The 22,839-nt window shown below is 41.7% G+C and overlaps 1 gene segment (V, D, J or C); it reads left to right on the top strand.

Annotated features, from left to right (window-relative positions):
* Positions 1-2,699: 2,699 nt before the first annotated feature.
* On the top strand, positions 2,700-12,551 carry LOC141981893 (Ig lambda chain C region-like). The segment is given in 3 exon segments: positions 2,700-3,086; positions 10,626-10,931; positions 12,409-12,551. Coding segments are annotated over 3 exon segments (519 nt in total).
* Positions 12,552-22,839: the final 10,288 nt, after the last annotated feature.

A 22,839-nucleotide genomic window follows, 5' to 3' on the forward strand; every position in this document is an offset into this window, starting at 1 on the left:
CCCCAGTGCGCTTTACCTTGGGGTGCTGCCCCAGCAGTACACCACCACACTCTGGGTCTCCCCTCCCAGGGGAACCCCCAACCCGCTAAACCCACCTTGCCTCAGTGGCTACTGCCAGTCATCATCTAGCCCCCCACTCAGTAGGGAAGACTGCAGTCTGTAATGGCCAGTAATCACAGGCAAGGGTGTAGGGCCAGCTACCTCTGCAACCCCAGTACCTGTGCAGGCCTTCAGCAAGGCTTGCAGCCTGGAGGTTTACCAGGCACGAGCTCGACCTCAAGCTCAAGCTCCTGCTCCTCTTGCCCTTGCCCTTGCCCCAACTCAGGTCCCGCATCATCAGCTCCCAGGCAGACAGCCCTTCTCCCTCCAGAGCTAGAGTGAGCCTCCTCTTCAGCTTCTGGCCCACAGCCCTCTTCTCAGGGCCAGCTGGGCACTAACTGAGCTGGCCACAGCTGTGGCTGTTTCCCCAAACAGCATAGGTTTCCTGCTTTCACTCCTTTTCCCCAGCCACAGCCCTCTCCAGGGATGCTTTTATTCCCTCTTCTGCAGGAGTGGGGCAGCCACCCAACTACACTATCACTAAAGTGTGCCATCTATAATTAAAATGTTTGTCTATATCACGCACCTTGAAATCCAGGCCCTGCCAGTATCTGTCTCTTACCACTTCATCCACCTACAACAAACCCATTTTTATTAAATGTAAACATCTATGTTAATGTATAATTATGGTCACACATTTAAAAGAGAAAAAGTCAGCAACAGGAGGAGGAGAGAGGATAATTCTTCTATTTCTCTTTTATTCACTGCTTCTGAGTCCTAGAAGTGAGCAGATTTTGACCAGTCCTTACAACCTATCAAAGAAACCATTGGTAGTCTATAGCCTTCAATGTCTTATTTTATATTGTTATTTATCGCTCATCACTGAAGTGTCAGAGTGGTGATGCATTAGGGTGATCCCAGTTGGTATGAGCAAGGGTTATCTAAGCTGCTACAAAAGGAATGGTGTTAAACAGCTTCCCTTCCTGCTGTTGCAAGTGTTTTGGAGAATAGGATTAAAATTCAAAAAGATCTGGAGAAACTGGAGAAATGGTCTGAAGGAAATAGGATGAAATTCAAGAAGAACAAATGCAAAGTACTCCACTGAGGAAGGAACAATCAATTGCACACATACAAAATGGGAAATAACTGCCTAGGAAGGAGTACTGTGGAAAGGGATCTGGGCTCATAGTGACTCTCAAGTTAAATACGAGTCAACAATGTAACACTGTTGCGAGAAAAGTGAATGTCATTCTTCCGTGTATTAGCAGGCGTGTGATAAGCAATTCTTCTGCTCTACTCAGTAGTGGATTAACGCATGGCCCCATGGAGCCCATGCCCAGGGCCGGGGCCAATTTGGGAGCCCCTACAGGGGTGCTGGAACCTGTGTGGAACTCGGGGGCGACTGGCACCAGGACTGTGACCCCAACCTCTTCTCCTCCTCCTCTTTCTCCCAAGTCTCTGCCCCCTGAACCTCTGCACCCTTTCTTACATGACCAAGTCACTTATCCTCTCTGGGTTTCAGTGAATAATACCTGCCTCACATAGACAATCAAGCTTAATGCATTGAAGTACATTGAAATTCTAGGATAGAAAATGCAACACCAGTGCAAGTTATTATGCATGATGACTAGACTATGGCTAAAATTCAGTTTTGCTCTCTCCATACTGGCAAGACCAAATCATACTGCAACTACCGTGCTATATAATGTGAGACCATGACTTGGTACATTTGCTAGGTAGGGGGCAACGATGGCTGTATTCTGTGAAACCTCCCGCTGTTGCACTAACATCAGTAGAGCCCCACCAAGGACACCAAGAGCAGCAGTGCTAGTGCTGGTGTTTTTATGATGGTGTCACTTAACCCTGCTCAGGGCAGGTCTACAAGACATGGTGGTAACATGCCAGTGAAGGCTATTGCCTTCACTACACCAGTTCTCCCAGGGAAGATTCACCAGCACGATTGCAATGCTGGGAGATATTCCCAATAAACTCTTGGGTAGTAGACAAGCCCTTTGACACAACCCCCTGTACATTTGAGAGGAACCTCTCACTGTATGTTCCTTTTCTATTTTTCTTACCCACTGTCAGTTATTTCCCAGAATTATTCTGCAGGTGGGTGAGCTGGGGGTGGCAGTGTCTGTGTCTGTGAGAGAGATCAAATACTCTGGTTAGTTCCCTTCCAATTGCTAGATTGTCATCCACACCTTTTGTCTGAAATGAGGTGGGCTTTCTCAGACGTTATCTCTGTTCTGTTCTATAATGTCTGTGTATGCAGAGGAAAATATTTTTCCTCTCCCCAGCAGCCATGTGAAAAGATACCAGTAAATTGGTAACACAAACTGCAACAATCCCAACATACAGCAAAATATGTATCTGGTGTACAGGCTCCCAGCTGCAGTCCATAGACCTCTTTGTGTTCGTCTCTAGAGAGCTGGCTGATCACATAATGCTGGTTCCTCCTCATTACCATCTATTAAATTTCAGTAATACGGCTACGAATGAAATTCTCTCTCAGGTATTATTTTTCCATGTAATCAGTTGCTACAGAGATGTGATGTGATTGCAGATGTGAGGAGGAGGAGATGGTCAATGCTATTGGGAACGGGAGAGCGGTTGTAGTCCATGAGACATACTCTCTTTTAGTATGTGGACCACACAGTGAAAATGTTTGAGAACCGCCTGATCCAACAGTCTCTTTACAACATTAAAATCAAATAGAAGCCACCATCTAGTTTCCATTTTAAGGAGTGAGGATTCATTAACAGAAAAGCTGCAAGGACATACATGAATTCTCTTTCTAGTGATTCTATTTATATTAGCTTTATGAGGGCACAAAAATGTGAATTCATTAAATTCTCCAAGCAGTCAAGAAACCAGGAATGCTTCATTAGAAGTATTTTCCAGCTACTGGTTAGAGTGCCTGGATATTTGAGCAAGGACACAGCAGCATAAGTAAAGAACCACAGCTTATTGTAAAATGAAAAGTCAACGTGACACTTCAAGCTGGATCAAGTACTTTGGCACAGGAACCAAACTAGTTGTTTCGGGTAAGTATTTTTATTCTTGAATGTTTTTCTTTTGATAAATAGAATCAAGGGAATGGACAAAAAAAATTGGACCTAATAAATGAATATTAAAAAGGAATTTGCACATAATCCATGTATTGCTCTTGACCTGTGTATAGAACTCCCACGTACACCAATGGGTTCGCTGACGGCAGTTTATGATCCTAATGAGTAAAGTGAGTACAAGGGTAAAAGGCTGGAATATTTACTGAATAGCTGTTAAGAAACAGGAAGGAGGGAAATGGAGAGATTTAAATTTAAAATAATGTCCAAATGCCAGCAAATGTAAAATTCACAACACAGGTTTCAATTTAGCAGGTGTGGGATTATTAAAAAGTTTGTTATTGTTAGGACTATATCAGTGTATGATGATTAACGAAGAAAAATTGCCGGAGGTGCAACAGTCTGCAGGTTCTCAGAAAGTGGTTTTACTGAAAGTATCTTTTCCCTTTTGTGTACAATAAATTTTTATCTGATTAAAGCTACAGAAACAGTCCAATCAATAATGCAAGTGCTAGTTAATGTTGAGTACATAACAGTATTTATAATCCATTGTTTAGCAAATGTCATTTTCTAAACTATACACTAAGAGCATGTTAAAATGTAAAGTGAAACACAGAGATTGTGATTTGACAAAGGGCAGAGAGGGAGAGCCAGAAAAAAAGGCAAATCTCCTGAGTCTCACTCTGGTGCTTTAACCACAAGACCATCCCTCCTATCCAGGCACATTGGAGATCATAGGACTAAATCCTGCTCATCCACTGAAATTAATGAAAGTGTGTGGTGACCAGGAATTCACCCCACTCAATTTTCCATGCCGAGATGTATTTCAAGGAACAAGAAACATTTTTGGTAGAAGGTGGCACAGGAATTCACAAAGTGCATAAACTCAATTTAATACTCCCACAATTAAGTCGCCGATAGCAAGCCTTGCTTAGACTGTGGACTTTGTATTTCAAATATGAACGTCAGAATTTGAATTCAGTGAAATTCATACCTTCATGATTCATTAGTTTTTGTAGAGGATTTCAATGATGTGAGTATGGAGTAAAGTACTTTGGCTCCGGCACCAAACTGTTGGTTTCAAGTAAGTTTCTCAAGATGTTTTCAAAGCATACATTTACTCTGGGTGTTTACTATGCTTGTTATCCAGGACAAAATCAAGCTAATCATAAATATACTCGGTGAAATCCTGATCCCACTAAAATCAAGGGCAAACTCCAATTGATTTCATTGGGGTCAGGATTTCACCCATTCTAGTCTCTCTAATTCAGAACGAACCAGTTATGCTTGCGTAATCAATGAGAATGATGTAAACTGTTTGGAGATCTTGTTTGGTATTGTCACACTGTGAGATGATTATGCAAAAATATTCTGAAGTGGAACCACTCATTTTTAGCAGTAAATGTGAAATGTAGAACCTATGGTTTTTGTACAATACCATGTATTTAGCACCCCGTCATATCAGTTGTTGAGCTTCTTTAATGCTCATTCATTTAAATAGGAGTTGAGGATGATCAGCACTTGGAGGATCTGGCCATTAGGTAGCATTAAAAGGTACATTTATAGTAGGAATATCTTAATGCAATTCAGTTTTCTTTCCTAAAAAAAGCTCCAGTTCAGGAGGGCACTTAAGCATGTTTCCATTTGTATTCAGCAACGTATTTAAGCTTGAGCTTAATTAAAGGCCAAAACAAAGGCCAAAATGCAGTAAATATTGTTGATTCCATATGATAATGGGGAATAAAAAGGTGTGCTTTTTTTTACATAAACACAAGGTATATGTGACAGAATAATCATTTGAATAAAATACAATAATTGACCTAATAATATAATTCTCACTTTTATTTTTAAAGATGATTTCCAATTGTTAATGTTTTAGCTATGTTTGGATTTAATGGGATTGAGAGAATTGTGTGTCTTTAATTAAGCTTATTCTTCCCTCCAGATACTGTTCACTATTTTACTGCAAGGCCAGAAAGCAATTTTTTTTTTAAAGCAACAACTAATGGTTCATCAACACAATGATACTCCAGTGATACTCCTCCAGATACTGCTAAATCGTCTTTGCTGGGTGCCTAGTCCCTGAGACAAACAAATATTTCTGTAGAGCAAATGTTTTCTGTTGGGGAATACTTCTGGTTACACCAAATGGCAGAAGTTAGCCAAAATTATTCTCATGAATATGCCCAATTTAATGCTATATTCTACCTCAATCTATCGTTATCATTAGGAGCACCATTATGGAATGATGGCAGCATGCAGGCTTAATTTTATTATATCAGCCTGTGGACCCTAATTTAAAAAGTAATTTCTTCATGCTTAATCATAACCATGTTTTATCAGATTTATTTTAGGGGCAGATTTTCAATGGCACGCAGGTGCCAGGAATGATAGTTAGATGTGTAAGTGTCTTTTACCCATTTGAAAATCGCCTCCACAGTTTTCACATTATTTTACATGCACTCTCCTTATTTACTATTTTATTACTAGGCCAGAAAGCAATTTAAATAGCAAATCAGATTTTAAAGCAACAACTGCTGGTCCATCAATATAAAGATACTAGATCTGTACAGTATTTTGCAAAGGATTTGCTCACTGTGATACTTCTAGAGGCTATATCGTCAAAGTATTTGGTACCAAGCTCATTGTAAAAGGTAAGTTATGTGGTAATTACAGTAACGCAAAGATAAAGAGGCTTATTGAGATCATTGAAAATATTTTTATCACAGGTAACGTCAAGAATTGTAAGCTCGATCTTCTGAAGTAGTGAGCACTTAATGTGAGGTGTGAAACACCATCAGTTCCTGCAGACTTCAGTGCAAGTTAGGGTTGTTAGCACCTGGTGGGATCTGATCCCAAATACATCAACTTTTCAATCTCAGAGCAAACCTGCAATTTTTACTGATGAACTCAAAAAAATCTACTTTAAATTTATGAATATTTCTAAAGAGCATCTGTTAAATGTCATTTTTCAGAGGATTTGCTGGCCTGAGAATGCGAGTCCTTGGTCCAATTGCAAAAATTTATCTTAGCTTTGTTATTACTCAAATTTCTTTAACTAAAATTCGTACACATGCATACAATTAAACAACTCTGAAAGAAGTAACAATATCATGCTTCTCAATTAAAACAAAGGAAGCAACCTCTGAAGTAGTCAGTATCTTCACAGCTGAATACTTGTAGTTACAGCAGTGTAAGTGAAAGAATCTGGCCCTAGAGATTGTCATCTTGTGTGAAGTACATTGGCATTGCAGGCAAACTGACACTTGCAATTATTCTTAATAGTGTTTCACAATATATACTTGGGGCCTGAGTCTTCTTTGCCCTGCTCTTGGAAGCCATTTACGCTCATGAAAAGTCGATGGGAAGTGCTACCATTCTGATTAAGTTGCATGTTACACCCAGTTTGCATTGGTATAACTGACTGAACAAACACAGGACAAAGGAAAATCAGCTCCTTACTCTCTTAGAATCACTCTCTGCACATTTATATAAATCAACTAGAACGGTCAGTCTATTTTAAACCTAAATTCACAATCAAATTTACCTTAGTACCCCTATAGCTCTCAACTAAAGGTAAATTGCTGTAATGCTGCCAATTAAAATACATACACTACCATAATTAATTCTAAAAATATCAGAACAGGATCAGCATGTTGCTTTCAGTGAATATTCTGTGGTATTAAGAATGTAGATACAATTTAGTTAGCATTATAGTTTACAATGGACAGTTTTATAAATCCTCTTACCTATATAAAGTCCAGCACTCTGACAGGTGAAACTCCCATAGCTTTACCAACTGTTTTGACTGTGTAAGGAATGGAGAAGCAGGTCTGTGATAGGTGTCGATTATTTATTACAGCATGAAGACCTAAGATTGCTCACTTGATTTATTAGTGTATTAAACCTGTAGGATACAATCAAACCTTTTAGTAATAAAATATCTTTTCAGAGAGAAATATCAAATATTGGCTAAGTAAGTTCCTCCTGAGAAAGGAAAACACCTAAAATCATGGAGAAATTCAGATCCTGGCACAATTCTAAGTAAAATCAAAAGAAATTGTGGCTGTTTGTGCCAGGGCTGAATTTGACTCCAGAATTATGGGAATCGGGGCTTTTCCATTCTAAGAACATGAGGTGAAATCCTGACTCCACAGAACTCAATGGCAATGACTTTGGGGCCAGGAAATTACCCATGTTGTATAAGTGTACTTCTTAGCAGGGACAACATTATTTACAAGGTTACTGAAGAAGCAGTAATTGCTTTTAAAGTCCTATATAGTTAGGAGTCCTGATTTGGCCCTCACACTAGTCATTCTTCTTTTTAAACTGACTTCCCTCCATTCATTTAAAATGGAGCTACTCCAGATTTACACCAGTGTAAATGAGAGCAGGGACAATACCTACCAGAATTCTTCAGAATTCTTGCTTAGTGGAATAGATGAGTAAAAAGATTTGGAAACAGAACCAAGCTTCGTGAGGACTTCAAGCATGACACTGGAAGAATGGTGCTTCTCTTATTGTATCTATTAAGGGAGTTCACCTAGTCATCACAAAAGAAGTTTACATTAAACCGGTATAACTGGATTCTTCTGAACGTAATATTCTAGAAAAAACCTGGTACTAATAGCAGGCTCAGTGCAAAAACCAAAGTTTGAATTCAATATGGAGACTGAACTGTCCCCTCTCATCTCTAGAGGTTGTCCTTCCAGGACAAAACTGACATGGCTTGGTGGGACGGTGTGAAGAAGTTTCCCCTGTCCCTGCCTGTGTTGTATCTATCCCATGAAGAAGGGATTCAGTCTACAATGGTATCTGACAACTTTCACAAGTACTTAGTCATTTTATTTAAAATAAGAAAAAAAAATTCACCAAAACTTTATATTAAGTTTCGTAGAAGAAATAAATGCAAAAATATTTGGCATGCTTATTAAAAGGTTGTCCATTATATGATGGAACTTACTTGGGATCTGGTAAAACAGAGTGCATTAAGAACAGAGTGATCAGTGCAGATTAGTTATAAAGTACAAAGGAGCTACTATTGCTGATATTTATTTTGATAAGATTCTCAAGTAGTCTAGGGTTGGTTTAAACTGGTTTGCTGCCTTTTGAAACAGTTCTAGGAATTGATTTTTGACATTACCGACTGAATATAACAAACTCTTTATAGAAAAAATATATAAGTATCTGATCTAAACCCATTGGCCCTAAAAGACCAAATCCAAATTTATGGAAGAAAGCAATGTGCAGTTGTGAGCAAAGAATCTTCAGAGGACAGGTGTCCACCTGAAAAAACTTCATCACGATAGGCACTGCTGCTGGCATTTTTAGCAGAAATACCAAGAATTTAAGGGATATTAAGAATAATTTACCATCTCATCCTTTAAAGGTGACCTTTGCAAACAGATTTCAAATACATTGTTAGGACCAGGTGAGAAATCCAGCATGAAATAAAAGATTCTCCAGTAATGGTCCAAAATCACCCATCACATTTTACAATGGCATTACTAAGCACTGGACCAATGCTGTAGAATGCTGAAGTATTTTCAATGTAGGTAGTTTCTAGTGCTGTCAGTTTGGCACCTTTCACAAGCACTAAATTCACTTTAGAAGAAAAATCAAAATTTCAAGTGATACTGAGGAATCCCGGCCTGAGGAAATTCTAATGTATTTGAAGTTTTTGACTTATTTTGCATGTCTGCTCCTAAAGTACTCCAAACATCCAGTACAATCTATTGGAGTTTGGGGTGTCAGAGGAATACAGAATCAAGCATTTGCCATTTTGTAAGGAAAAGCCATTTAAATCACAAGTCTAGTATATTAATGTGATTCTATCAATTTCAGTTCACAATTGCACAGCAAATAGTATGAAGCTATATGGGCCAGATCTTCAATGGAACTCCTTTGATTTCCAGCAGCTGAAGATCTGGCCCGTGAGATTTTGCAAAGCACATGAACACAGTAACAACAATGGTATCAAAGTCTTTGGCTCTGGCACAAAGCTCGTTGTTTCAAGTAAGTTCTACAGTAGCATAGAGAAAAAGTTACTTGTGATAATATAAAATTAGAGACTGCAGAGCACAATTTATTCAAAAAAGATAACAGACTGATAAAGTGATATGCAATCTACAGTAGAAGAATGAATGTATCCAAATGTGAGGTTAATGTACAGAATTCAAAGTAAAACGGATTAGTGATCACAATGACAATTAATTATTGACATAGAATTTTTTTGCTCACCTTTTGTCAAAGCTGGGTTGTTCTTTTCTGTAGGGGTCAATACTCCAGACCAGGAGAACATCCACAGTTCCATCCAGTGCGGAGTGCACTCCTAGGGGACCCCTGTGCACCAAAGAACAGTGGGGATTGGGGGTAGGGGAGTGGTGAGGGCATGGAATGGCCAGTGGCTCTGTGACTAGGGAGATCAACTGGCCAGAATCCCTGCTCAGTCGTTGGGGCAACTGCATGGACATTATTAAAGTTCCCAGCCTATGATGCTCAAGCTAGGTTGGGGGAAAGATTTCATCTTCCCATTCATCATGTAGCTCTCCGAGAGAAACCCTCTTTATTCTCTTTAGTGCGGTAACCAAGATTTAGCCTCTCAAATCACAAGTACGTATTAGTCAGGAGACTTAAGACGTTAGGGGTGAAATCCTGGCCCTGTTGATGTCAATGAGAGTTTTGACATTGACTTGGATGGAGCCCCGAATTCATCCTATTTTTTCCTCTCTTGTTAAGAGTGTAGGAGCAGGCGAAAGGTCTGGGAGAAAGGATGTGCACTGGAAACAAGAGATACAATATTTGTGAATACTGTATAGGTCATTACTGACATGAGCATTTTAGATTAGTATTGTAATTTTCTGTTGCACAAAGTCAATTCAAATTCATACTAAAACATAAATGCCATCACATAAGAGTGGAGGGGTGCAGGAATAAAAGGGCCTGATTCAGCATCAAAATTCCCCATATTTTTAATAAGTGCAGGATTGAGCCTGTAACATGCATTGAGAGCCCAGTCCTGAAAGGTCTGATCTGCCATTGAGGCTCCTCGGGATCAGAGTCCCTGTCAGTTCTTGACTTATTTAGTCACACTGCATAGGGGAACAGGTTTCTTCCCTGAAATATTGAAATACTGTTGTCATAAAACAAGGAATTTTCCAAATTCAAAAACCTGCATTCAATTTAAGCACGTAAATTTCTGCAATTCCAACTCCCTAAAGCTGTAACCCACTCCCATCTTCAGAATTTAATAGGCACTAACAATATATTATAGACACAAAGTAGTTAAAATACATTTGGCAACGAGGTATTGTTCGCATGCTAAACTCAGAGTTAAGATTGTGTGCTTGAGTGCAAGTTGGAGGAATTCAATGCAAGAAATGAAATTACCTCTCGCTTCACTTTCAAATCTGTGAATTCTTTCTTTATGGTTTCAAAAGCAAAGCATGCAATGTATAACGCAATTCTGAATTTACTTAATTCCTAACAAATAAATTTCTCTCTCCAAAATTAATCCAGACATACAAGCAAAACTTGATCCCAGCAAGATGCAGGTCCTGCCTCCTTCTACTGAACAAGATGGGAAAGTAACACACATATGCCTCATTGAGGATTTTTACCCAAATGTTATTAAGGTGACTTGGGAAGACGGCAAGAAGAGTGCAGAGGAAAATGCAGTGCAGGAGGAAATTTGGCCCCCAGGTGACAATCAACCTTCATACTCAATAAGCAGCTGGCTGACCGTAGATAAAAATAGCAACAAGAATTATCGCTGCAAATATCAACATGAAAGCAAAGAAGGTTTTGTCCCTATCGAATCTTCAGGTATATACTATATTATTAAAACTAGTTCTATATATATTTAGAGCGTTCACTGTTTCTTTACAATAAAAGAATAAAATCTGTTACTGTTCCTAAAAGGGTTTGCGCTCTCCAGTCCAATATTAGCTTCCATCTCTCCATAAGCTGAAGCTTCTCCATCAAAAGCTCAGTTTTGGCTCCACTCCTCTCCCCCAATTTAAAATCTTTCTATAATGAAAATGTTGGCTGAGCTCCTCAGCTAGTGTAAAGCAGCAAAACTCCACTGAAGTCAATGGAGCTCTGTAGATTTACACCAGCCACGGACCCGGCCTACAGTGTTTGGTTTTGAACAAGGGATACATATTGCAACAAAAGTAATAACACACACAGCATCTAACTTGTTACAGCAGACCAGAATAATTACACAAACCAAAATGAAAAAGATAATGCAAGAGAAAAAAGATTAAGAGATTAAGAGCACCCATGGACAAAAAATAGTGGGTGCTGAGTACCCACCAGCCACCTGCCGATCAGCTGTTTGGTGGGCCCAGCCGATCAGCTGCTCGGTGACAGGTGGGAGGCATTTAGGGGAGAGGCCGGAGCTGGGGTGGAGGTAGAGGTGGGTGAGGGCAGGGCGCGCTCAGGGGAGGAGGTAGAGCATGGTGGGAAGAGGTGGGGCAGATACTGGGCCATGGGGAAGAGGGCAGAGCAGGGAGGAGAAGAGGGGGAGCCAGGGTGGGACCTTAGGGGAAGCAGTGAAGTGGGGTGGAGCACCCACCCGGAAAGGAGAAAGTCGGCACCTGTCACTATAAGTTAACATCTGCTGTGGGTTACCAAAAGGGTCCAAAACCTAATGCCATAGGGCAGCTCAGGTTACACATTGTAGCAGTCCTACTGAAATACATGTTTTGGTGGGATTTGTTGTGCTTTGTTAACATGCCACACGGGTCATTGTTCCTTAACCTACACGTGCCACTGGTCCTTAATCTAACATTTAACATGTTAAATTACAAAAAGTATTCAAAGCCAAACTTTTCAAATGGGGCGTAAAGGTGCTGAAAGCTTGAAGACCCAACTGATTTCAGTGTAATTTCAGTACTTCTGAAAATCAGACCACTTGATTGATCAGCTGCTTAGATACAGACTCAGAACAAACGGAAACACCCATGTCTGAAAATTTTGGCCTAAAATTGTGGCAACAGACTATTAGAAGAAGCACTAGCATTCTGCTTACTCCTTAGCAGACACCAACAATGCCAGCACCGAGAGTGCCTCTTGGTTTCTCTCAGTTCTGCTGGATGGGAAGGTCTGATCAGAATGTAGACCTCTTTAGAGGACACAATCAGATACTGATTTATGCATAGTATGATTAGGTGGTATAATTACTGCAATCATTTACCATGTATACCTTACGTTATCACACATGGTTTTATAGTTATTTTTCTTTGCGGCTATAGAATATGCAACATTAACCACTTGTTGTTGTTGTATTTTGTTGTAGATATTACAGACAGTTTCATGCACAGGACGGCATATTTAATATACATTGTCCTACTCCTGAAAAGCACCATGTACTACGTCATCGTACTCTTCTTCATATACAGGATGCAAAGTCCAATCAAGCACCGGGGAAAGAAACCTTAAACTTCTCCTTACAACTTCCAACGTCAGCATTTGTGTCTGAAATTTACTTTGCTTTCCCATAAGCCTGTCATAAGAAAAACCTTGCTCTAAATATTAAGACATGCATTTCAATTTGATTTGGTTGGCTATTTCTCTAATTAGCACAGATGGCTTCTTCTGCTTGAGAGCAAACAGTTTTATATGGGACCATATTTCCTATTTTATTATTTTAAATTTTGTAACTGTGGAACTTCAAGGGCTGAGGCTACACTCCTTGATTTCAATAGGAATTTTGCATCACAAAGTAGTGCAGAACCAGTCTCGCAGGCCCTTATCCTGCAAAGAACTTTTTGGTTGTGGAAAGGCCAACTGCATTCAGTGAAGTCAATGGGAAAACTCGTCCCATAAATATTTGCAGGTGTGGAGTCCTAATCTAAAATTTAAAATTATTTGTCATTTCTTTCTACGAATTACACTTATTTGCTTTATAAAACAAAAACAGGCTTCTGAAATATGACTAATTTTTTTAACTGAAACATTAATGGATTTTAAATAAAATTCAGCATTGCAGAGTTCTGTCCATTATTTATTTCTTTCAAGGAAATCAATTCTAGGAACTGCAAGGGAGGATTCCCTAGTGGTCAGAGACCCATTTCTTTCATCCCCTGCAGCCAACCATGTAACATATTTATCTAGCTTTTACCACAGTAGTATCTGAATGCCTCACAATCTCCAAAGCATTTATCCACACAACACCGCTGTGAGATAAGGAAGTACTATTATGCCCATATTACAGAGGGGAAACTGAAGTCTGTGGAGACTAAGTGACTTGCCCAAAGCCACATGGAAAGCCTGTGGCAGAAGATAGAATTAAACCCGTATCTCCCAGGTCCCAGGTTAGCACTAAGCACTAGACCATGCCTCGTCCCTTAAGTCCCAAACCTGTCTCTGTCCCCCTCTCTCATATCCACCCCTCCCCTTCAGCTCCTATCCTCCCCCACATCCATGCCTAAACACACCGAAATGCCTCCCTCTGCCGCTCCCTCTAGTTTGATCCACCACCCGTTAATTCAGTCCATTTCCTCCTCTGCTGTCCCACCTGTCCCCTCCTCCCTGCGCTGTTTCCTGTACCCCACTGCTTCCCCCCACTTCTGCCAACCATTCCCCCCTCCCACTCTGCTTCTTCTCACACTCTGGTTCCTGCATCTGTCTCTCCCTGTGTTCCCCCCCACACACACACACTCCTCACCCCTCTGCATTCTCAGTCAGGCTGCTTCCTCCTCCTCCTCATCCCCTGGGTGCTAGCGGTGGGGGTGGGGAGGCACTGATCACACAGAAGAGAGCGGGTCCTTGCTCTCACATCTGGTGCTAAAGTGGCCTGCAACAGCAACAGTGTTGTCAGCCTCAAAACTTGATGTTTTGGCAAACACACGTGAAAAGTAGTCCCCAAAATAACAGAGGTTGGTGACACTGCTCCTTCCACACTCCCCCTCCCCCAGCAGTAACACTCTTCCCCTCCTCCCCACAGCACTCCAGTACATAAGTCCCAACCTTTCCAGTGGCTAAAGTGGGCGATGGAGATGGAGGGGCTGATGAGCCAAACCTAAGTAGTGCCACGACCCCTGCACTAGGTCACGATGCCACTTGGTGTGGGGCCTGGGGCAAACAGGGAAGTGTGGGGGTCAAAGGACAGTCACGCAAACGCCAAGATTTGGGGAGTTCTGGGAATATCATCACATCCCCGCCCCCGCAGTAACCCCCAAGGGATGTACACACACGGGCCGGCCCCGTACCTGTGGCTGCAGCATCCCCTTCTCACACTGCTCGCTCCACTGCCTGCCTGGCTCTCTGTTTCCTGGTCACCCCACCTCCCGCCTCCTCCTCTACTGCACACATATTGAAAGCAAACAAACGTGGTGGCTAAGGATACAGCTATGTCACGCTTGTCACCACTGTCATGGACGCGAGAACTTTTGCTGTTATATGACCCTGCCCTGCTGCCACGCATAAATTTACTGGGATAAAATTGTACCTAGAATTACGGCAGTGGCTATGGGCAGGCGGCCGTTCCCCTGGCTCTACCCGCTGAGACTCCATGCCACCCACCATTGCGTGTGCAAAACGGACCTCACAATGAGGCCTCAACTCACGGCTCCTGTGCCGGCTCAGGCCCGGCTGCTTTCCGTGAGCCAGCTGCAAACACCAGGCCTGGCTCCGCCCTGGGCTCTGCCTGCAGCCATTCCCCCGACACCACAGAGAGGAGGCACGGTTGGGACTGGGTGCTGCAGCTACTCAGCCTCTCCCCTCGCTCGCTGGTGCTGTGCTGCATGGGGGGAGGGGCACAAAGCAGCAGAGGAAATAGCTCCAGGTGGGAGGAGGGCAAAGGTGCCACCACACGCTGGATGAAACAGGCGCTGGGAGCTGTTGCCCCTGTGCGCTCCGTGGAGGCGTCATGGCAGCAGCCGCGGCTCACTCGCACGTGGGACAATTCTGGGTTTAGACCCCTCCCCTACATCCCCACCCAGCTGTGCACGCGCCGTGGTGGCTGCTCATGCACAAAGGCCACCCGTGGCAGCAGGGACAGGGCCCATCTGAATCACCCAGAGATCACCCAAAGGGTCACCTGTCGCCAGCTAAAGGGTTATTGGGTTGTGGGGGGAGGTTTCCTGCTGAGGCCTTTCAAAAGTCGCCAAGTCAGTGAAAAATTGCCGAGGTTGGCAACACCGAGCAGCAATTACAAGGAAAGTCCAGCTCAGCCACCGACGCACCAGCTCAGAAGCTTTGTGGGGATGCCACATGGGCAGACTGACCACACGTCTGAACTGGGAGGGCGCTAGAGCGTGCTTATTGCAGATGGAGTCTTCAGGGACTGGAGCTGCCAAACTTCAAAGTGTCTCCTGACATGTGCATACTGAGATTTTTTCAAAGGCTGATAACTTTGGCCAAATTTGGGCATTTTTCCCCACCGGAATTGTAAACAACACAGGTGTAAGAATTATTTTGATGTGGGCAAAAAATGGATTTCCCTGAAATCTACTTCTACAAATGGCTGCACCATTTTGCCAAAACTAATTTTTTTAACATCAGCCTAAAGCAGAAAGCTGGCATGGAAAGGTTCAGCCAGAACAGTTTAAGTTTGGCAAAGGTATAAGCAACTGAAAACAGTCTTGCAATGGGAAGTTTCAACCAATGTTAACTTACAGGCATCTATCTGTAGCAAGGCAACGACACACCAGCGTGGCACCTTCTGCTGGTCATCTGGGAATTAGCTCTTTTCCAGAGTATGGAGCACCCTCTGCAGGCCCCATGTCCCTCCCAGACCCCAGTGCGCTTTACCTTGGGGTGCTGCCCCAGCAATACACCACCACACTCTGGGTCTCCCCTCCCAGGGGAACCCCCAACCCGCTAAACCCACCTTGCCTCAGTGGCTACTGCCAGTCATCATCTAGCCCCCCACTCAGTAGGGAAGACTGCAGTCTGTAATGGCCAGTAATCACAGGCAAGGGTGTAGGGCCAGCTACCTCTGCAACCCCAGTACCTGTGCAGGCCTTCAGCAAGGCTTGCAGCCTGGAGGTTTACCAGGCACGAGCTCGACCTCAAGCTCAAGCTCCTGCTCCTCTTGCCCTTGCCCTTGCCCCAACTCAGGTCCCGCATCATCAGCTCCCAGGCAGACAGCCCTTCTCCCTCCAGAGCTAGAGTGAGCCTCCTCTTCAGCTTCTGGCCCACAGCCCTCTTCTCAGGGCCAGCTGGGCACTAACTGAGCTGGCCACAGCTGTGGCTGTTTCCCCAAACAGCATAGGTTTCCTGCTTTCACTCCTTTTCCCCAGCCACAGCCCTCTCCAGGGATGCTTTTATTCCCTCTTCTGCAGGAGTGGGGCAGCCACCCAACTACACTATCACTAAAGTGTGCCATCTATAATTAAAATGTTTGTCTATATCACGCACCTTGAAATCCAGGCCCTGCCAGTATCTGTCTCTTACCACTTCATCCACCTACAACAAACCCATTTTTATTAAATGTAAACATCTATGTTAATGTATAATTATGGTCACACATTTAAAAGAGAAAAAGTCAGCAACAGGAGGAGGAGAGAGGATAATTCTTCTATTTCTCTTTTATTCACTGCTTCTGAGTCCTAGAAGTGAGCAGATTTTGACCAGTCCTTACAACCTATCAAAGAAACCATTGGTAGTCTATAGCCTTCAATGTCTTATTTTATATTGTTATTTATCGCTCATCACTGAAGTGTCAGAGTGGTGATGCATTAGGGTGATCCCAGTTGGTATGAGCAAGGGTTATCTAAGCTGCTACAAAAGGAATGGTGTTAAACAGCTTCCCTTCCTGCTGTTGCAAGTGTTTTGGAGAATAGGATTAAAATTCAAAAAGATCTGGAGAAACTGGAGAAATGGTCTGAAGGAAATAGGATGAAATTCAAGAAGAACAAATGCAAAGTACTCCACTGAGGAAGGAACAATCAATTGCACACATACAAAATGGGAAATAACTGCCTAGGAAGGAGTACTGTGGAAAGGGATCTGGGCTCATAGTGACTCTCAAGTTAAATACGAGTCAACAATGTAACACTGTTGCGAGAAAAGTGAATGTCATTCTTCCGTGTATTAGCAGGCGTGTGATAAGCAATTCTTCTGCTCTACTCAGTAGTGGATTAACGCATGGCCCCATGGAGCCCATGCCCAGGGCCGGGGCCAATTTGGGAGCCCCTACAGGGGTGCTGGAACCTGTGTGGAACTCGGGGGCGACTGGCACCAGGACTGTGACCCCAACCTCTTCTCCTCCTCCTCTTTCTCCCAAGTCTCTGCCCCCTGAACCTCTGCACCCTTTCTTACATGACCAAGTCACTTATCCTCTCTGGGTTTCAGTGAATAATACCTGCCTCACATAGACAATCAAGCTTAATGCATTGAAGTACATTGAAATTCTAGGATAGAAAATGCAACACCAGTGCAAGTTATTATGCATGATGACTAGACTATGGCTAAAATTCAGTTTTGCTCTCTCCATACTGGCAAGACCAAATCATACTGCAACTACCGTGCTATATAATGTGAGACCATGACTTGGTACATTTGCTAGGTAGGGGGCAACGATGGCTGTATTCTGTGAAACCTCCCGCTGTTGCACTAACATCAGTAGAGCCCCACCAAGGACACCAAGAGCAGCAGTGCTAGTGCTGGTGTTTTTATGATGGTATCACTTAACCCTGCTCAGGGCAGGTCTACAAGACATGGTGGTAACATGCCAGTGAAGGCTATTGCCTTCACTACACCAGTTCTCCCAGGGAAGATTCACCAGCACGATTGCAATGCTGGGAGATATTCCCAATAAACTCTTGGGTAGTAGACAAGCCCTTTGACACAACCCCCTGTACATTTGAGAGGAACCTCTCACTGTATGTTCCTTTTCTATTTTTCTTACCCACTGTCAGTTATTTCCCAGAATTATTCTGCAGGTGGGTGAGCTGGGGGTGGCAGTGTCTGTGTCTGTGAGAGAGATCAAATACTCTGGTTAGTTCCCTTCCAATTGCTAGATTGTCATCCACACCTTTTGTCTGAAATGAGGTGGGCTTTCTCAGACGTTATCTCTGTTCTGTTCTATAATGTCTGTGTATGCAGAGGAAAATATTTTTCCTCTCCCCAGCAGCCATGTGAAAAGATACCAGTAAATTGGTAACACAAACTGCAACAATCCCAACATACAGCAAAATATGTATCTGGTGTACAGGCTCCCAGCTGCAGTCCATAGACCTCTTTGTGTTCGTCTCTAGAGAGCTGGCTGATCACATAATGCTGGTTCCTCCTCATTACCATCTATTAAATTTCAGTAATACGGCTACGAATGAAATTCTCTCTCAGGTATTATTTTTCCATGTAATCAGTTGCTACAGAGATGTGATGTGATTGCAGATGCGAGGAGGAGGAGATGGTCAATGCTATTGGGAATGGGAGAGCGGTTGTAGTCCATGAGACATACTCTCTTTTAGTATGTGGACCACACAGTGAAAATGTTTGAGAACCGCCTGATCCAACAGTCTCTTTACAACATTAAAATCAAATAGAAGCCACCATCTAGTTTCCATTTTAAGGAGTGAGGATTCATTAACTAAAAAGCTGCAAGGACATACATAAATTCTCTTTCCAGTGATTCTATTTGTATCAGCTTTATGAGGGCACAAAAATGTGAATTCATTAAATTCTCCAAGCAGTCAAGAAACCAGGAATGCTTCATTAGAAGTATTTTCCCAGCTGCTGGTTAGAGTGCCTGGATATTTGAGCAAGGACACAGCAGCATAAGTAAAGTACCACAGCTTCTTGTAATATGAAAAGTCAACGTGACACTTCAAGCTGGATCAAGTACTTTGGCACAGGAACCAAACTAGTTGTTTCAGGTAAGTATTTTTATTCTTGAATGTTTTTCTTTTGGTAAATAGAATCAAGGGAACGGAAAAAAAAATTGGACCTAATAAATGAATATTAAAAAGGAATTTGCACATAATCCATGTATTGCTCTTGACCTGTGTATGGAACTCCCACGTACATCAATGGGTTCGCTGACGGCAGTTTATGATCCTAATGAGTAAAGTGAGTACAAGGGTAAAAGGCTGGAATATTTACTGAAAGCTGTTAAGAATCAAGAAGGAGGGAAATGGAGAGATTTAAATTTAAAATAATGTCCAAATGCCAGCAAATGTAAAATTCACAGCACAGGTTTCAATTTAGCAGGTGTGAGATTATTAAAAAGTTTGTTATTGTTAGGACTAAATCAGTGTACGATGATTAATGAAGGAAAATTGCCGGAGGTGCAACAGTCTGCAGGTTCTCAGTAAGTGGTTTTACTGAAAGTATCTTTTCCCTTTTGTGTACAATAATTTTTATCTGATTAAAGCTACAGAAACCAGAACGAGGAGTAATGGTCTCAAGTTGCAATGGGGGAGGTTTAGATTGGATATTAGGAAAAACTTTTTCACTAAGAGGGTGGTGAAACACTGGAATGCGTTACCTAGGGAGGTGGTAGAATCTCCTTCCTTAGAGGTTTTTAAGGTCAGGCTTGACAAAGCCCTGGCTGGGATGATTTAACTGGGAATTGGTCCTGCTTCGAGCAGGGGGTTGGACTAGATGACCTTCTGGGGTCCCTTCCAACCCTGATATTCTATGATTCTATGATTCTATGAAACAGTCCAATCCATAATGCAAGTGCTAGTTAATGTTGAGTACATAACAGTATTTATAATCCATTGTTTAGCAAATGTCATTTTCTAAACTATACATTAACAGCATGTTAAAATGTAAAGTGAAACACAGAGATTGTGATTTGACAAAGGGCAGAGAGGGAGAGCCAGAAAAAAAAGTGAATCTCCTGAGTCTCACTCTGGTGCTTTAACCACAAGACCATCCCTCCTATCCAGGCACATTGGAGATCATAGGACTAAATCCTGCTCATCCACTGAAATTAATGAAAGTGTGTGGTGACCAGGAATTCACCCCACTCAATTTTCCATGCCGAGATGTATTTCAAGGAACAAAAAGCATTTTTGGTAGAAGGTGGCACAGGAATTCACAAAGTGCATAAACTCAATTTAATACTCCCACAATTAAGTCGCCGATAGCAAGCCTTGCTTAGACTGTGGACTTTGTATTTCAAATATGAACGTCAGAATTTGAATTCAGTGGAATTCATACCTTCATGATTCATTAGTTTTTGTAGAGGATTTCAATGATGTGAGTATGGAGTAAAGTACTTTGGCTCCGGCACCAAACTGTTGGTTTCAAGTAAGTTTCTCAAGATGTTTTCAAAGCATACCTTTACTCTGGGTGTTTACTATGCTTGTTATCCAGGACAAAATCAAGCTATTCATAAATATACTGGGTGAAATCCTGATCCCACTAAAGTCAAGGGCAAAACTGCAATTGATTTCATTGGGGTCAGGATTTCCCCCATTCTAGTCTCTCTAATTCAGAACGAACCAGTTACGCTTGCGTAAGCAATCAGAATGATGAAAATTGTTTGGAGCGCTTGCTCGGTATTGTCACACTGTGAGATGATTGTGCAAAAATATTCTGAAGTGGAACCACTCATTGTTAGCAGTGAATGTGAAATGTAGAACTGATGGGTTTTGTACAATACCGTATATTTAGCACCCAGTCATATCAGTTGTTGAGCTTCTTTAATGCTCATTCATTTAAATAGGAGTTGAGGATGATCAGCACTTGGAGGATCTGGCCATTAGGTAGCATTACAAGGTACATTTATAGTAGGAATATCTTAATGCAATTGAGTTTTCTTTCCTAAAAAAAGCTCCAGTTCAGAAAGGCACTTAAACATGTTTCCATCCGTATTCAGCAACGTACTTAAGCTTGCGCTTAATTAAAGGCCAAAACAAGGCCAAAATGCAGTAAATCATGTTGATTCCAGATACTGATGGGGAATAAAGAGGTGTGCTTATTTTTTACATAAACAGAAGGTATACATGATAGAGTAATGTTTCAGCCATGTTTGGATTTCATGGGATTGAGAGAATTCTGTGTCTTTAATTAGGTTTATTCTTCCCTCCAGATACTGCTAAATGGTCCTTGCTGGGTGCCTAGTCCTTGAGACAAACAAATATTTCTGAAGAGCAAATGTTTTCTGTTGGGGAATATTTCTGATTACACCAAATGGCAGAAGTTAGCCAAAATAATTGTCATGAATATACCCAATTTAAGAGCTATATTCTACCCTCAATCTATCGTTATCATTAGGAGCACCATCATGGTACGATGGCAGCATGCAGGCTTAATTTTATAACCTCAGCCTGTGGACCCTAATTTTAAAAGTAATTTGTTCCTTTCCACAAATTATTAGTAACAGCTAATCTAAACCATATTGAAATCAGATTAATTTTAGGGACAGATTGTCAATGGCACATCTAACTTCACCACGGCTCATCAATATAATTAAACGAGATCTGTACAGTATTTTGCAAAGAATTTGCTCACTGTGATACTTCTAGTGGCTATATCAAAGTATTTGGCTCTGGTACCAAGCTCATTGTAACAGGTAAGTTTTGTGGTAATTACAGTAATGCAAAGCTAAAGAGACTTATTGTGATCATTGAAACTCTTTTTATTACAGGTAAGGTCAACAATTGTAAGCTTGATCTTGTGAAGTACTGAGCACTTAATGTTAGGTGCTGAACACTATCAATTCCTGTAGACTTCAGTGCAAGTCAGGGTTGTTAGCACCTGGTATGATTTGATTCCAAATACATCAACTTTTCAATCCCAGAGCAAACCTGCAATATTTACTGAGGGATTTAAAGTAGATTTTAAAGTAGATCAGAGGATGTGCCACCATAGGCATGCTGGTTCTTGGTCCAGTTGCAAAAATTTGTCTTAGCTTTGATATTACTCTAATTCATTTATACAAAAAATATGCATAAAGTTAAACAACTCTGAAAGAAGCAACATCATGCTTCTCATTTAAAACAAAAGAAGCGATCTCTGCAGTACTCAGTATCTTCGTAGCTGAAATGTTGTAGTTACAGCAGTGTAAGTGAAAGAATCTGGCCCTAGAGATTGTCCTCTTGTGTGACGTACCTTGGCATTGCAGGCAAACTGACACTTGCAATTATATAATATATATACCTGGGGATTGAGTCTTCTTTGCCCTGCTCTTGGAAGCCATTTACGCTCATGAAAAGTCGATGGGAAGTGCTACCATTCTGATTAAGTTGCGTGTCACCCCCAGTTTGCATTGGTATAACTGACTGCACAAAGACAGGACAAAGGAAAATCAGGTCCTTACTGTCACAGAATCATGCTCTGCACATTTATAGAAATCAACTAGAATGGTCAGTCTATTTTAAACCTGAATTCACAATCAAGTTTACCTTAGTACCCCTATAGCTCTCAACTAAAGGTAAATTGCTGTAATGCTGCCAATTAAAATACATACACTACCATAATTAATTCTAAAAATATCAGAGCAGGATCAGCGTGTTGCTTTCAGTGAATATTCTGTGGTATTAAGAATGTAGATACAATTTAGTTAGCATTATAGTTTACAATGGACAGTTTTCCTAAATCCTCTTAGCTGTATAAGATCCTGCACTCTTTGACAGGCAAAACTCCCATAGCTTTACCAGCTGTTTTCACTGTGTAAGGAATGGAGAAGCAGGTCTGTGATATGTGTAGATTATTTATTACAGCATGAAGAGCTAAGATTGCTCACTTGATTTATTAGTGTATTAAACCTGTAGGATACAATCAAACGTTTCAGTAATAAAATATCTTCTCAAAGAGAAATATCAAA

The sequence above is a fragment of the Natator depressus genome, chromosome 2, assembly GCF_965152275.1.
Source record: "Natator depressus isolate rNatDep1 chromosome 2, rNatDep2.hap1, whole genome shotgun sequence".
In the NCBI taxonomy this organism is placed as follows: Eukaryota; Metazoa; Chordata; order Testudines; family Cheloniidae; genus Natator; species Natator depressus.